General features: G+C 41.1%; 1 protein-coding gene across 9 annotated transcripts in view; it reads right to left on the reverse strand.

The window, feature by feature from the left end:
- tenm4 (teneurin transmembrane protein 4) overlaps positions 1-17,869 on the reverse strand; it is a 151,448-nt gene that overhangs the window by 107,881 nt on the left and 25,698 nt on the right. For all 9 annotated transcript variants that reach the window (XM_079673681.1, XM_079673676.1, XM_079673678.1 and 6 more), the window contains exons 2-3: positions 4,589-4,875; positions 3,293-3,565 (exon numbers count right to left, since the gene is read on the reverse strand). In XM_079673681.1, coding sequence (XP_079529807.1) covers positions 3,293-3,565; positions 4,589-4,811 — 496 coding nt within the window. In that variant the 5' untranslated portion in view covers positions 4,812-4,875. The remainder of the gene's footprint in view (positions 1-3,292; positions 3,566-4,588; positions 4,876-17,869) is intronic.

Here is a 17,869-nt window from a genome sequence, read left to right on the forward strand (position 1 = left end):
TGTAGTGTTTTGTGAAATGCTGTAGTGTGTTGTGAAATTCTGTAATGTTTTGTGAAATGCTGTAGTGTTTTGTAAAAAATGTTGTAGTGTTTTGTGAAATGCTGCGGCGTTTTCTGAAATGCTGTAGTGCTTTGTGAAATGCTTTGGTGTGTTGTGAAATGCTGTGGCGTTTTCTGAAATGCTGTAGTGTTTTGTGAAATGCTGTAGTGTTTTGTGAAATGCTTTGGTGTGTTGTGAAATGCTGTGACGTTTTCTGAAATGCTGTGGCGTTTTCTGAAATGCTGTGACGTTTTCTGAAATGCTGTGGCGTTTTCTGAAATGCTTAGGCGTTTTCTGAAATGCTGTTGTGCTTTATGAAATGCTGTTGTGCTTTATGAAATGCTGTTGTGTTTTGTGAAATGCTGTGGTGTCTTGCACTTCAGGGCCACCGTAAATTACCTTTTGTTTGTAGAAAAATACCCGTGTCAGTCACACAAATCACTTTTCCATCAACAGGAACTGTGTAGGCCTGTGACACATTATATTTCTCCGCAGGTTATGGAACACATTAACAACAACAGTCACTCAGCAGGCAATCCTAGCTATCTGCTGTGTCCGTTCTTATGGTTACAGAAATGTAATCTTCTATCCATGGCAGAGGGGGAAGGTTGGGATTAGAGCACACATCTGGATAAGATGTATAAGGGTAAAACCCGAGAGCAGCAGTCTTCTCCCAAACGCAGCGTGTTGGGCTGCTCAGCCTCAGTAGGATGTGCACTGACTCAGTAGTCATCGCTGCTGGAGGGGTCCTCGAGGGGCTCCCCAGGGACTATAGGAATGCTGATTAGGAGACACGTATACCTGTACACACTGCATGAATGCACTTTAAACGCTAACCAGCCCATACACAAGTGTTGTTATCAGTCTCTTGTGGGGGGTTAGGAATTGGAGGGGAGCCGGTTCAAATATAGCACCATGCAGTCGGTAGAGGGGCGGGGACTGGGAGGTGCCCTTGAGCAAGGCAACCACCTTCACTGTTCTGGGCACTGTGATACAGCACCATCACTCTGACATCTCTCTACATTAATGCATGTCTCATGGTGCTTCGTAGGCATGTTATTCAGGTATGTGTGTGACAATTGTGAAAAGACCAACAGAGTAAAAATCAATCTTCCCCAGTAGGACTAATAACATGCAAATTATTATTATTATCAAATACATTTATTTTATTTATTTATATTTTTAATAGATTGTGTAATTTATTTTTCTTTATAGACAGGGCATCCGCATAGCCTGCAAATCTATTAGCCATGTCGACATGACACACATGTACTGGCATTAACAATCCCCTGCACATAATTGCGTAATTACAAAACTCAAAAAAAAATGTTTAAGTGATCAGTCGCTACCATTAATGAAGTAGGTTGGACACAAAATACATAATTCAATTGTATTATCACATCACAGCTGCAATGAATCTGAGTATACCTTGTCATTATCAGCATCCTGCCTCAGAATCACTTGAGCTTAAGAAAATGTTTCTGAAATCGCAATCGCTTATTTGCATGCATTAAAACCAGGGTCAAGTAAGTCACATGTGAAGAGGGGGAGAACTGCCCGGCGGCTTGAATACATTAAAGCAGAGCAAATGGTTTGTTGATTTAAAGAGATTAAAGCACACACAAGCACAGCAAGGCCTGCTTGATGGATTTTAATTAACTTGCCATATATAAATTGTATGTTATCAGGCATTACTAAATTAAATGCTGAATACAAGTGCTCTTTCTGCTTGGGTGAGTTGAATAAAAAGCTACTTAGAATCTCGATTGCGTCTCGCAGATGAAGCATGATGCTGCAGCAACGGGTGGAATACATTCCAGCATGCCAAGCCCTAAACAGCCATCCAAGGAGATTCTCGTTAATTATGTACAGTACAGCCACATTTTAAGTCCTCTAGCATCTCATATGATCAAGCAGAGGGAGGCCAGGTTCTCTCCCTGAGTCATTTCGGGCAAATGGATTCCACTTCCAAGAGTAATTTCTGTCAGTTATAATAAGGAGCTAATACATAATGTGACACACTCTGAAATGCAAAACTATTCACAAGGTTCTCGCCAAGGCTGTGCAGGGGCAATTAGAATGTTGCCGCTCGCCCCGTGATGAGTTCCTCTATCTGTGAAGTGTCCTGGGAACAGTATCATAAATCTGCCAGTTAAAATGAATGATTTAGTTTTGTGTTAAACTCTGTATGTGAAAAAGGAACCAAATTCCATCACATAGCACCTTCTGATCAAAATACAGGAAAAGAAGCCATCTTGGCAAAAATGCAGGTATTTGTAGCAATGAGATGGAATTATGGACACAAACAGGGTGTGAGGTAAGGTAGTGCCTCCACACAGAACTGGATTCAAAGGATGTTTGTTCTGTGTATACAATATCCAAGAAATTAATAAGTTGTAACTGAGTTAGCAATAAATACTGTGAGCACTTCTGGGACTGAGCTGGGTGTCCGAATTCTATGTCTGCTTCCAAGAGCATTTCATGCAATATCGTGACATTATAGCACAGTGATCTACAATTTGAAAGAGGAACTGCTATTATTTTCTGGCATATTTCGGCACTTGCTGTGTTTCATAGCTACATATTCCCTGAGCTCTAGTGACCTTCTGAGCAAACACACAGGCTCATCCGGCCGCAGGGGGAAACACAAGGCCACAGAATAATACATTTGACTTCCCAAGTCCTGGCACTGATTTCACCAAGAAACTGGCCAAACCATTTCCTATCTAAGTCCACACATACAGTGATTCACACACTGCCACAAAAGAAGAAAAAAATGAATTGATGAAGGACAGATGTAAAGTTATTCAACATTTCTGGCGGTGCAGAAACACTGTTAATTGTTTTCTCTTCCATAAAAATAACCCTAAATATGTCGGTCTTTTGCCAAATTCTAAAAATACAAACAAAAGCTTAATTAAAAACTTTAGTTTGGTGGGACTGAAATTGTTCCAGAGGGTCAAAACGCACCAATACATTAACAAAGGAAGAAAAGATGCAACTCAATCTGTATAATCTAGTCGAGCAGTGTCAAAAACAAAAAATATCCAAACCAACAAAATCATCATTTAGACTGTACCCACCCAGACCAGCCTAGCCTTTTTTTCTCTCAAAGACATGGCATGAAGTACTACTCGCAACCTTATCCCACTAAGACATCAAAATCAAATCCACATGGCAAAGTACACAGAGTAAAATGAGCTTGTCTGATAAGGACTGGCAAAAAAAATGTATGAGAAAAAAAGAGCCTTACCGTTTTCTGTGTTGTCGTGCTCAGTGTCAGTGAGAGTCAGATTAGAGTTGGCCCTGCTGGAGAGGCACGAGCTGCGGCCTGACTTGGTGTTGTTGCGGCCCCATAGCCTGACTGCATGCTCCGGTGACATGATGCCGTCCGTCTCGGTGTCGGCGTCTGAGCCCACACTGACTGAGTACTCGCGGTGCGGCATTCCCATGTCAGTCCTGTAAGTGGCTACGTGGGACGGGAGGCCCTCTCCAAAGCCGAGGTTCCGAAGGGAAAAGTCTGCCCCTGCAGCAAAGCAATAAACACAAAGCAGTGGTAATTCATTCTGCTACTAACTGCATCACTCAACATAATGAACTGTATTCATTACCGAAAAAAAAGATGACAGCAATATCCTGCCCTTGAGAGGTGCAGTAATCATTAAAAGGCAAAGGTTCCACAAGCAATGCTCGTGGAAATTAGGATGCAGGTACATTTATTATTTACAGTTAAGCACCTATACAGCATCATTAGCATATCTCAAATGTCAAATGTGTTCATGTCAGTGTCCTGATGCAAGATACGAGTCTGGTTTCTACAATATCCTAAACATTTGAGCTCAGTAAATACAGTTGATGCTTTGCATTAGGCTTTTGTCACAATACAAAATGTTCCAATACCAAATTGTATGTAAATCTTGTATTGGAAAACTGAGACATCTGTCTTCCATTTCCTCGCCTGAGTTTTCCACTAAGGTAATTAGGATTACCACGCAAGTCAGGAGACTTGCAAAGCAGTCCTTGATGATTTGATCTGTAACTGATGAAAATAAAATCCAAGAAAAGAAAAAAAAAAAGTCCTTTCCTTCAGTACACCACTTTAAGGAAACGGTCTATCAGGAAATATTCCCATTTATTTAGTTATAAAATGTAGACTTGAGCTCCAGTTCGATTCAAGGCTTCTTCAAGAGTGCAAGCACATCTGATATGAACTTTGACGATCAATTATACATCTGTAGGAGTAGGTTAAGGTTTGCATGTCTTCCATGCAGTTTTGAACACTTGCATGGTGAATTCAATTCCTGGCCACCTTGGTTAATAGTCCAGCTATGTGGTGTGACCTCTACAGCGACTGAATGTGAATTACCGGGAGACTCCTCATTAAAAAGCAATGACGAATATATTGAGACCAGGCAGTACCATGCCTATAACCTAATAACAGGCCTGTTTTATGTCTTTGTGCACTGCTGGGTGAGGTGTACTGATATAAATGACATTCTCCTCTATTGACATTAAAGCATTTCATAATATTGGCACAGCTGAGACCCACCTTGTCGGCTGAACTCGTCCACTTCGTGATGAACCATTTCCTTGACACGGCTCCCGTAGGCCATCCTGGAGTCATGGTCGAAGGCCTTGAGTGTTTCGCTGGAGCTGTAGGATTTGGGGTTGGGTTTTCCATCCTCGCTGTCTGCAGAGGAGCTGGTGTAGCGGCGCTCTGTGTCCTGCCGGGCAGTGAGCGAGCGGTAGGGTCTACGTTCCTTCACTTCCATGGCTGCCTCCACACTATTTTCAACATCAAATGTGGGTTACACTGCCTGTTTAGTATGAGTGGTTCTGTAGAGGAAAAGCAAAAAGAAAGGGGAATTAGGATAGTTGATATATAAAAAATCTTTGACAGCTGTGTTGATTTTTAAATGTGTCATCAAATATGATCCTATATATGTACAATGCTAGATCACGTATTAAAACAAAAGTAGAAGTCACAGACCACACGCACAAGTGTAACTGTGGAATAAAATGCAAATGCTTATTTGCAACCTCAATGTATGCATGGCTCAGCACACACAGGGGGAGCACGGAGAACCACTAGGATTAGATTTAATAAAATACAGCACAACAAATCTTGCACCTATAAAGTTTACGGTGCAAGTCTCCCACAAATATTCCCTTTTATGTGTTGTATAGAAACGTCGGGCCTCCAGCATCTGTAAAACTGGCAGGTGTCCTTCCATGAATTGTGTTGTTTATAAGCTGCAAATCACAAGTTGCAAATTTAGGGCCCAAACAAATCTCGGACTAGACGGAACCAGAGATGATTAAAATCTGTAACATAAAACCACAACTGTCAAATGGCACACCGAGTACAGGATCAATAGAGGGAGGAGAGATTTTATTCATTCATTTTTAATACTTTATTTTCTTCCCTTGAAGGACAAAACATTGAAGTAAAATTATGCTTGAATATATATAGTTTATAACCTATTTAGGCAAATGATATGTAACCCAAGGTAACATGTATGAGCGAACTTACTGCTCTTAATCTATTTAAAGCTGTTAAAACTGATGAAAGGGTACCAGAGCAGAAATGCAACGCAACAATGTATAATGTATTTGTCTCACTCCTACAGGTGTGAAATCACTCCATGAGACCAAAACGTTTCACGTGGTTAAGATATTGAACTGGATTAGCAAATGTCAATGTGGATATAGACTTGATTAAAAGCTTAGTCCCTGTTGATTTTGAAACTCAATTGCAGAACATATGGAAAGTCTGCCATATAATCCATGTTCCTGCTTCTTCCTAATGCAATGTCATATTGAAACATCAATAGTGACATATCATAAGCTGAGAACCATATCGCTCATGCCGGAGGATTCCATACTACTTGCTCCTATACTTGAAAGTGTATTTCACTATAAGCAAAATGGGATAAGACAGTGGATAAGAGAACGTGGCACTTTGAAAAAAATATATCAACTACTGATTTTACTGTCAGTATGCCTACGTTGTTCAGACAAGGATTTTTCCACAATATAAGCTCTTTATGAATACTGTATGAGATCCATGCCAGACAGAACAATAAACAATAATCCCTAGTGAACTATATTTGCCCCTGCCTTTAAAAGAAAACGTCTCAATGAAGACACCATTGTTGGGTTTGGGGGTTTCTTTTTGTTTGTATTGACAGCTGAAAAGATCCTGGTGATTAATGACTTGGGGCTTTCACCACATGGGAGGGCGGGGGGCGGGGGGGTGGGGGATGCTTCCACTCTGCAGCCGCAAGAGCACTTCAGCTGCCCCCAAGATTTCAGATGCAGCTTGTATGGGTTGCTAATTTTTACCTTTTTGCTCAAGATCCTTGTTGCTATGTAAATGTGAGTGTGTAGAACAAGCAGCTTTCTAAAGTTTCAAGAATGTTCTTTAAAGTGCATTGTTTTTGTTTCCAAAGCGCTAGGCTCAGGGCTTTGGCCATCTAACTCCTTTGCACAGCCCTTCCTCCTCATTAATAATCGGCTGGTATGCAATGAGATGTACCTTTGAGGCCATGGGAAACTCAGAGGAGTTTTTTCAAATAAAAAAATAACAACAGGCCCTACCCAATGACAGATGATGTGGGATGCAAATGTTCCTCAAAACGTTTCCACCTTAAGCGCACAGGATTTTCACACAAAGCATACTGTAAAATGTAACCGCGTTGTTCTTTTTTAAATAGGCTACATCTGGCATTATCATTGTGTTTCAGCGCCAGAGAGAAAAGCTGTTGTACTTGTTCATCTGTCAAGGTCTAAATCCTGGGAGAAGGAGCCAAAAAAAGAGAAAATGCCACCGTTGTAATAGTTTGATATACCGGCACGAGTAGATAATATACAGAAGATGTCTAAACAGTAAGACATGATAAGAGGACTATTTTTAAAGTGTTATCTCATAGTGAGACACAAGGGACTAAGAGAAGCAGCGTTACATACGGAAGAGGAAGGTTAATGAGGGTAAATTCACAGAGGAAAAAGTTATTTACAAAGACCGGTGAAAAATGAATTTCATGGATTGAAATCTCTGAAACTAAGATAACTGTCACATGCTTTCATTTCAAAGACAACGTTTTTGTAGAGCTGCAGAGCATGCTGAGTGCCAAAAGGAAGCCAACTGCATATCTATGCAATGATCCAAAATCAATTGAGGTCTTTCTGGATAGACAAAAGAAATGATGGATGTTCTGTTTTCCCCTCTAAAACATGTGCACACTCTACATTTTTCAATTGCATTGTCTACAATTGGCCACGGTAGAGTCAGGTTTGTCCGCGCTTGTAAAGCAAATGTATAGCAGCTGTAAGCAGAAACCATGATGTGGTTCTGCAGAGAAAGTGATGCAGGGAGCAGTGAATAATGAATAGTGTCAATTGGTGTCATCAGATACAGTCACGTTGCATAAGATCCTGGTTGGGTATTGAAATGTAAATATGGAGGGAGTGAGTGCAGCCTCATGAATACGAAAAGCATTATCAACAAAAATGCAACCTGACAACAATGTCTAAGTGTCCATATGTGAATAACATGAGAAAAGTTGGCCATGATAGAAGTCACCATCTTTGTCTTTAGGAACGAAGAAAGAAACATGGTCAGCCGATTAATGTTCTCAATAGGACATCACAGATCAGTCAGTTTCAATGACAGGAGAGTGCACAGTTCATACAGAGTACCATAATATATACCACATATAGTCAGATAGCTACAGACAGCATGATCAGTAACACGGCATGTGTCTGCTACTGACAGTTAACTGCTGTGTGTATGATTTTACCGCCTATGATCATAGATTGAAAATAGTTAAATAGTCTCAGACAGAAGGCAGAGCTTATGCTGCTGCAGTGAAAAACGTAAACATGCTGCCAGTAGTTGAATATGCTACATCAGCCTTCATCCACATACACAGTTGGGCTATTATATGCATCGTTTTTTACTGTTGTGACAATGTGGTGTAACAAATGTTATCTTTTGTTCACTCACTATAGATCTTAGCAGTCTAACAGTGGTGCGGCTCATAAACACACACTAAAAGGATTTACAAGCACAGTTTTTAGAGCTGCAACAAAGGTTTATTAGAATTTTCAATCAGTAGGGTAACTCAAGAAAATTGTAGTTATTAACGCTTTTTATGACTTCCCAGGGGCCAAGGTTTCATCTTGAAATTATTTTATCTGACATTAAACAAAACAAAGATATTCCAATTGCGATGAAAGACAATTCAGTTCTATTATATGTGCTTGAAGTTAAGTGCATCTGTTAGTATAAAGTCTATCCACACACACCCCTGTGTAAAACTGGGTGTTTTATGATTGTGTTGAATTACCTTAATTACCTGGAAACAAATATATCTAAATAATGCACCTTTAAAGCCATACAAATGTTGGTAGAATGATAATTGTGTATCTTCACCAACCCATAAAACAACCCAACCGCAGTGAGGGCGGCAGCCTCTGTTAAACAGTCTTTCAAGTTTTTGCTGGGCATATCGTTGTGACCGTTGCTCCAGTGTCAGGAGTTGGTTAAAAATGGGATCTAAATACGTGGGAGGCGTACGGGGTACAATATAAATGCAAATGGCTCTGTACTATCCATCAAACAATTAGCACTGTGCTGAGAACCGCTATTCAGTGCTGCTGCTGCATATAAATCTGGCCTTCAATCTGCACACAGCCCTGCTTTCCATGATAATTAACCGCTTGCTGCTCTTTAGATGTCAGATTTCCCATGCAAAATCCAAGACTAAACGCCAACTGACATTCATGGGCAACACAGAGAACAGAAAAGTAACAAAATGTCTGGCAAATCCCTTGGAGTATAATCTAAAATGATTACAGATTACTTGTCTGTGAAATCACTTAATTACTTAGTATTATTACTAATTACTATCACTAAGATTGAGACATAATGTGTGGCTGATTAGTGATGACATTTTTAGACAAACGACTGCTGATACACAGTGCATGAGCTGAATATCTTTTGGAGGATTATAGCTTTTCAGTTAATGAGACATACCTACAATTTTAATTCAGCATCAATGTTAATAAAAAAATTAATGGGAAAATGTGTGTTAGTAAGTAAATAAAAAAAAAAAAAATTTTAAATTTGCGATTGGTTTGCTACATTTCCCTTTTTTTGTTTTTATCTAACCTTGTCACGTAGTAAAAGGATTAATGACAGTTAGCTCGCAATTCAGTAGACAAACATCCACACACAAAAGCAGCATCAGGAGGACGTTTGGGCAAATATCAAGAACATTGTCTACAGGGTCCATTGAGAGCAAGGAGAGCTCCATACAGGCACCACTTACTTCCTTTCTAGAAATCTTTCACATGCCTGGGCTCTAAAGAAAAGAGTCCTCGGCCAACAGAAAGGTGTGTTTTCAACCGAGGGAAAAGGACTTGGGTAGAGAGGGTGGGGGGGGCTGAACAGCTTGCCAAATAGATCTGAATTCTGTAGTTCTAATGCATGCAGGGGAGGGGAGGGGGGAGTATCGTTTGGGTAAGGGGGGGGATCTCAGCTGCCGCCTCCTTCCGGGATCAAAAGCGAGCCCCGCCAGCCAGTTAAACAGAATGCGTAAAAGCCTTAACATAAACAAAAGTAGCCTGGGACCGCTGCTGCAGCACGCTCCCTGCTACTAATCACTCTGAGCGATTCAAGGTTTAGTCCTGACAGAGGGAGCAGGCCCTGGAATAATGCCTTTAAACACGGCCCGTAAAGAACAGTGAGAAGCAGTCTATTTATTCACTTTCCGCATTGATGTGCTATCCTGACCTTGGCCAAATACAGCAAAATGTTAGTGGTGCTATGTCAGGCTGAAATGTCCACTTATCATTATTGCTGCTAAACCACAATGACATAATGTGGGTGTTTTGCTGGCTTGACACCGCATAATAGGTTGAGATGAAGGCTACCATGTGAAGAAATGTCCTAAACAGGATAAATGGAAATAAGTCATCTGGTCTCATTATTTTCACTAGTCCTGAGGAACAACTGAGACAACAAATGAATGTTGATGCAGGATTAAGAGCACTTCTTTACTAGTTAAGTGCCTCGGTTCCCAAGCATGGCTGCTGAGTACACGGGTCATGCTAGCGTTGACCTGTCTCTCATTAGTCTACTATTAACGCTCATTATCCTACAAAGACGAGACCCAAGCTTGATTTATAGTTGGGCCTGCGGCGACTAAACCTAAAACAAGCTAAGCAATAATCAACTAACTGTAAACTTGCTACTGCCAAACCTGCTGTTACAAATGTCTAGGTTAGCAGCCGTAGCCTGAGGAGGCTTCATAGGACTAAACTGCTGCAAATAAATGATGCTCTGAACAAAAAAAAAAAAAAACGTTACATGCTTTTCCTGATCCCAGAGGAATGGTTCGCTGGAATTACAAAAAACATTGTCTCACTGTATGTAAATAGTGTTTTATATGGCAGGTTTTCAGACATATCATGCCTTTAAAATGTATGTCACTTCCCTTAATACAATGGAGGACGTGGATGGAATATATTTCTAGTGCTCACAGCATTAAATAATTTAATAAATAAATAAAATAAAACATCTTTCCAGAGCATAATGTCCCCATTTATCTATAGAGCAGCGGTTTTCAAAGTCTGAGGCGCGCCTCCCCGGGGGGGGGGCGCCAGAGAGTTTCAGGGCAGGCGCAGCGAGAGAAAAAAATAACGAGAATTTCAGCTAGTTAACTTCAGCTAACTTTATGCGAGCGGCAACATGGATCGATCTTTAGTGAAGTTACCTAAAGTGAGTGAGGAGACAGTGTCTGGCAGAAAACTTCACTTGCACACTTTTGGCTGTCTGTGGAGACCGAGTTCCCCCACCTCGCCAAAAAGGCTGTAAAAGTGCTCATTCCCTTCACCTCCGCCAACCTGTGTGAGAGCAGGTTTTCCACATTGACTTTGATCAAAAGCAAGTACCGGTCAACCAGGGGCAGATCTACCGGGGTGGCATGGGGTGGCAACTGCCACCCTAAAAATAGCCTTGCCACCCCAGCTGCCACCCCAGTTGGCAGTTTTGTTTTGAAAATGAAAGTTGTGGCTCATCGGAAGTTTATGAGAGAAAATCCCTCATGTCCGATTACAAGTGAATGCAGCACAAGACGCGAGCCTTGTAACCCCTCCCCCCGGCCCTGGCGCGTCCCGCGTTCATTTGAACGGGACAGCGCAAAACGAGAAGCATTCGGACCCATGTAGACGGAAGGAATGAGGTATTTGCGGTCTACAATGATAGAGAAGAGACTGTCAACTTTGGCTTTACTCAGCATTGAATCAAAACGCACTAAAGCTTTGGATCTTAATAAGTTTGTGAGGCGTTTTGCTGAACAACATGGTAATCGCCGCATTCAGCTGTAATAGGCATGCCAACTTGATGCTCTGCTCACGGATGACTCGATGAGCATAACAAACTGTTAACATGATGAGCTTACATGTGTAAATATATTTTTTTCTTTGTGGGGGTCTGCCCCCAAAAAACTGTTTTAAGTCCTGAGAAAGTCAAATAAGACGGTGTGTAAAACTACACTGCCCAGCCAAAAGAAAGTAACCACTTTGATTGAACTAGGCCAGTAGGTACTGTAAGGGCATTCCACTGAATAATAATGCCCCTGCATTATAGCAACAACAACAATAATAATAATTGGGAGGGGGGGCGCGGCTGTTCTTGTGTTCTCTGAGGGGAGGCTCACCTTCCCACACTATCATAACCTCTAAGTGTGGTTTAGGAGCCACATTTGAAGTATTTTTCTGTGTTTGTTACGATACATGTTTTTTGAGTCACTATAGGTGGTGGGCATGTCATTAGATTTGTGTGGTGACGTTTGTGGTTAGGAAGATTTCTGCCGCAATATGTGGGTTGGTGAGGATAAAACCCGAAAATAACATTATTTAGAGTCAATGCAATGACAGCACAAATATTGCTTTTCACTGTTTATATTCTTTATTTATTTCCTAGAACTACACTTGTGGTCCTTTGCTATTTTAGTACAGTGGCAGGGAACATTCTTTTTGAATGAATGACTTAGACATCTCAGCAATATTCAAGCAAATAGTTAATTCATGTTTTTGGAGTGCTTTAGCTGAGCGCTGCCTTAATTTTACTTTGAGTTAACACTGAACAACTTAAGTAATTTTCAGTTGAATGTTAGATCAACTGAGGAACTTATTTTCGAGAGCTTTTCAATTGCAGCAAATGGTCAAATAACCATAACTGCTCTTATTGTAAACACAATGTGTATACTTGTCCAATATTGTAGCTACTGGTTTAAGTTAACATTCATATCTTGCACAGATAAATCTAACAAAGCCTTATTTTGGCCATTAATGTATTTCCCTGGTGCTTCATATACCAGCGGCTTTATCAAATGGCCCTTGCCTTGGTCTCATTATAACATAACTGGTTGTATTGTACGGACCTGTTTTATATTGTCCTCAAGTATCCATGCAATTGATGTTGCCACTTAACGGAGGGTGCAAAATGAGGGGAAAGCTAATGTTTATTGTTTCTCCCCCAGCACTTTATTAGTTTTCCAGTCAACCCTAAAAAAAAAAGGCTGCCTGGGTAATTTAAAAACAACTCTGAGGAGTGATAAAGGTACAGAAATGAAAGCAGGTGACTCGTGATATTTTCATTGTATTCAAATACTAAAATTGACATAAGAAATGCCAGCAGTTTCTAGGAAACTCCAATAGAAAATGAGTCACTGATGTTATCACACAGTTATAGATGCAAACATAGTACATCTTTTGTAAATAATGCAACAGTGATGTAAGAACAAATTCTCTAAAACTCATTATTTTTAAATAAATGTATTTACTTATTAAATATGTGGTAAACATTCATCTGTCCAAGGAAGACAGAAATAAATCCAAACCACAGATGGTTCTGTGTCCCTGTCCTCAACACTTTATTAAAAGCTATAATAAAAGACAGAAAAATAACAAAAAAACGTAATCCAGGAAGGGTTTGAACCAAGGCAAGTCAGATCTCAGTTAACTCACGGCATCAACATTTGTTTTACATGTGTCTCAAGGGACCACTTGTGTTTAGATTTCACCTCCCGGCCTAATATGCAATCAAGAACTGACTACAGATGAAGTCTGTAATTTATGAGGCACAACATACATTCCCATGCATCCTTCAATTCCCCCAACATATTGGATATGAGTGTTTTGTCAAAGCCTTGTAAGTGCAGTCAGAGCTTTATTCAGTGTTTTTCACTTGTAATCAGATCACCGAAAGCACTTCCATGAATCCCACCACCAAGCTGCTCCATGGAAATCCCCCACTCGGCTTCTTTCCCTGCGTGCAAGGTTATGGAGACAAAGGCAATATTTGGCCACTGTGTTTCTGCAGTAGTGGAAACTGTAAGACTGCAACATAGTAGTGTCTTACTTCTCGGATACCAATTACAATTCACTCACAATGGGGGTGCTGAGATTTCCGCATGATACGTAACTTGTATACAGTAGGTGCAGAGTACGGCGGTACACTGAAAACATCACAGACCCAGGGAGGTCTTCCGATGTTCAATCACCACCGCCTTGGGCAGGAGTTCCTAACTCAGTATAAAACTAGCCATTTCCTTTTATCTTTCTTTCTCTTATACATCCTTTTTTGGCAACCCTCACATCAAGTAGTAACTATTGCAATTACACTAAAACCTGCTGAGCAATGTGTGGATTTCTTTGTTTTCCCCTTGATCAAAGAAAACTATTGAACAGTGGAAAGACCGGTATTCGTTTCAACTATAAGCATCAATCAATCACATGAACTGGACTAATTACGTTTCCAGAAAACAGCAATAATAGTGATCTCGGCTATGCTTTTCAAATGAATCAGCTAACTTTAGAGGATGTGAACATGAAAACCATGTGATGCACAACTCTGCTGTTAGAGACAATAAAACCAGTGGCTCTTCAATATCAGTAATATCAGCACATGCAGCAAAGCCAGACGGAGGGTTCCTGCATGGTAATGATCATACTCTAAGTGCCTAAAGGAGTCATCTCCGCAAGCCCTGCTTTGACAACCACACACCTCCCACATCTCCCATCCCAGCAGCCTCTGGGTGGGGCTAATCACTCTGTAGCTTCATCATCCACTGCATGGCAGCTCCGGCTGTAAAGATGCTCTGTCTAGAAGGCGTGGCTGCTGCAGTGAGCTGCTGTAAACACACACAGCCTGTTTTCTAGAGCTGAGCATTGCAGCATCACATTTATAGAAAAATAAAAAGCCCCTTCGTAAAGCATTAAGATTGAAATTTATTTTGCCATCCTTTTAGTGCTTCAGTACAGAGAGGATTTTTTTTTCAAGGATCTAAGAGTGGGTGTTTGCTGGTTTCCCCCTAACTGATTATGACATGAAATGGCTGACGGGTAGCTTGGCAGTGCTGTGTTGACCTGCGCGATCCCTTCCCTCTGCCTCTAAGGCACCAGAGGTCTGCACTCTCTGATCCCAATGGCTAAACATGAGACAGTGCTGAGGAGGTTATGCACAAAATACGCCTGTGCAATTTATTTTTTCGGCTTATTGAATATCAGTTTTTAATGCAGCTTTGACCCCCAAAGGAAAGCCCCATGTAACGTGTTATGAAAACACACCATGGCACAAAATCAAAGATTTTGCTTTGACCCCGTCATCTTTATTGTTGATTCATAAGAGGGAAATGCCCTTTCATCCATCAGGGCAGGGCACTGCATCCTCCGTTGTATAAATGTAATTCTCCAAGTAAATTTGGATTGATCACCACAGCTCTAGGCCACAATCAGCATCCATGATCTAATCAGAGCCCGGCCCTAGACAGAAAAGGATACTTCCATAAATAAAAACCATATGAGAGCCAGCAAGTGCCCATAACACTGGACGGGGTGCGGGGAGGGATATTTGATTACAACCTCCCTCTCCACAGGTGTGCTTTTAGCTGCCTACCTTCAAAGACTGCCACTCTCATATAATGCCACACGTGCACATCCTCACTGTTGTTTTCCTGCACTAAGGGTTTTACATCATACTTGCATCAGCGGATGTGAGCACTGAATGCTGGAGTCACTGCTAAGCAGGCGATGCCCATAGAAGGCTGGCTGAGGACAATCCCAGGGAGACAGGATCTGTCAGGAGCTCCTCGCCCAGCGACACCCAGGGTAATAAATTACCCAGAATTAACACGTCATCCTGCGCTCCACACAGCAGCCGCACTCCACTCACGCCATGCTGCTTAATGGATCTATTAACCAAATGGATACAGGGGTAAACTGCTTTCAGAGATGAATTTGGTATATGCTCACAACGGAAGCTGAGAGGAAATTTGCCCTTCCCTTTGATATGAAGTTATTGTAAGATGTAGCTCATCTCATGCAGACTACTTTGAGAAGAGCAACTTAATATTTCTTTAATATGAGAAGAACACAACGATATGATTCTTTTTCACAAAATTGTCCTGTGCTTCAAACAGAAAGTATTATGACACAGCATGCGCAGAAGCCACCCGTTTAGGAATTCCTCAAAGATGTGTCCCTACGGCCATTAAAAGCACACTCTCCTGCTGATGCCTGTCACTGATAGCAGGGGATATAAAGTAGAGGATTTAAAATGCCAGTTGTGCAGCCTGTATCTCCTTGGCATCTCTGGCACCCAACCAGCACGGTGACATGCTGACAGCGTGGCACACAGCACAAGGCACATTTGGACCAGTGCTCACTCATCACAAAAGGTAAATACAGATAAGAGAGAGGCTTATAGTCTCGTATTTCCTTGGACTACGCTGAGATACTTTGACGGCGGCCCAAGTGACGGACACTGTTAAAATTATTCTGAATTATTTTTAACAAAATGGTATGGGGGACGATCCGTCAATTCCATTTATTTTTCTCTTCTAACACTACAATAATTGTTATCCCTGAAATCTTTGAAGCCTAAAAAACATAAATTAATCTGAATGATTAGTTAGCCATAATAGTGGTGGTTGATGCAATGTAAACATGTAAATGTATAATGCATAATTGCTTGATGCACAGAATGGAAGAGATCAAAACCTGCCACGCCATTAAAATTGACTTTTTAGAAAGTGCAATAATACAGGCCTAATGCTGCCACTGAGACCAATTCATGAGTACTCAGGGCAACGTTTTAAATTCATATCAGAGCAGTAGGAATTAATCTAAAAAATAAAATCAATAAAGTCCAGCCAATGATATTTCCATAAAATACAATTTATGAATGGTTTTCAAAAGATAGTTATTCAAAAGTTCATTTTTTAATATATTTTTGATGGAGATTTAAAATCGTATTTGATCATTTTTAATTGAAGTCTTGAAAATGTGAATATAAGTGCTTCGCAAAAAGCCAATAACGGAAAGGAAAAGTGATCTTTATAATATTAAAGTCTACTCCATCATTGCCTTTTTATTTTACCAGTGATTTAAAAGACATTTTCTTCCTTTAATTTGCTTTTCAATGAAAATAGCAGGCTCACACGTTGCATTGTTTCTCTAAACTGGAGAAAGTGATGAGCATCAAGGTTCAAAAGAGGAAAGACCTGTTCAGTGTTCACGTGTGCTCATTGTGTCCCGTGTAAGTGGGGTCAAAAAAGACCCCATTGAGTCATAAACATGAAGCCTCACAAAAAACGACCTACTCTTAACCTGGCATACCACAGAACATCTCTCCAGCACAAAGACCAGCCTTTATTCCCCTGCACTTAAAGGTGCTCTCCCGAAACCTCTCATGAGGTGGACTTGCTGAAGTTTAATGGGGAGTCTCATATGGAGCAGAGGAACTGGTAAAAAAAGAGAAGAACACTCTAGCCATCGCTCTGAATCTGACACAGTGGGTTAGAGCATACATTTCGACAAGAGACAGAGAGATCTCGAGGCAAAGGAAGGAGTGAATAAAAATACTGAACAAATAACACTTAATTGAGGTCAGTGTGATTGAACGCTGCGAGGCTCCGATAGCTTTAACATAGGTTCCAGATGGCAGGCTGTTATTTCACTGTGCCCTGCTAATACTGCAGGATTCGATGCTGGTAACCTGAGTGTCCCCTGGGCCCCCCGGCTCCTCCAATGCACTGAAAATCAGGGCCAAGCTTCCTCTGCTGTTACTCTGCAGGGTTACTGAACTTCTAAAGGGGGAGTGTGTGGATATGGTAGTGGAGGAGGGGTGTGTGTGTGTGTGTGTGTGTGTGTGTGTGTGTGTGTGTGTGTGTGTGTGTGTGTGTGTGTGTGTGTGTGTGTGTGTGTGTGTGTGTGTGTGTGTGTGTGTGTGTGTGTGTGTGTGTGTGTGTGTGTGTGTGTGTGTGTGTGTGTGTGTGTGTGTGTGTGTGTGTGTGTGTGTGTGTGTGTGTAGGTGGGGGTTGTGCAACAGTGATGGAACAAAGCATGTTAACACCACCTCTGTGTTTAACAAGTTTGGAAAACAAGCAGGGGTTTCCTTCATATCCTCATTGGAGGGAGTTTCACCTCTCCTTGACAGCAGGAGAGAATCTCGTCTTTCTTCCCTGCGCTGCCTCATGCTAAACTGATTGAAATGCACTCATTCTATCATTTAAATGTTCTAAAATGTGGAACAAGTCAATATCTCTCATTGCTAATTCCTTGGAAAATTAAGAAGAAACCCAAGGATCGATGGCTCATCTTTGAAAACATCTTTAAAGCCATGCCTTTCATGCAGTGTTTTCGGTGATGTGTAAAGTACATTTGAGTGTCAAGGCTAGTGCTGACTGTTGCAGTAACATTAGTTCAGGGTCTTGTCCAAGTATAGGCTTTTCCTTTCTACTACCTCTGATGTTTTCTT

The sequence above is a fragment of the Notothenia rossii genome (genome assembly GCF_949606895.1).
Source record: "Notothenia rossii genome assembly, chromosome: 4".
NCBI classification, from domain to species: domain Eukaryota; kingdom Metazoa; phylum Chordata; class Actinopteri; order Perciformes; family Nototheniidae; genus Notothenia; species Notothenia rossii.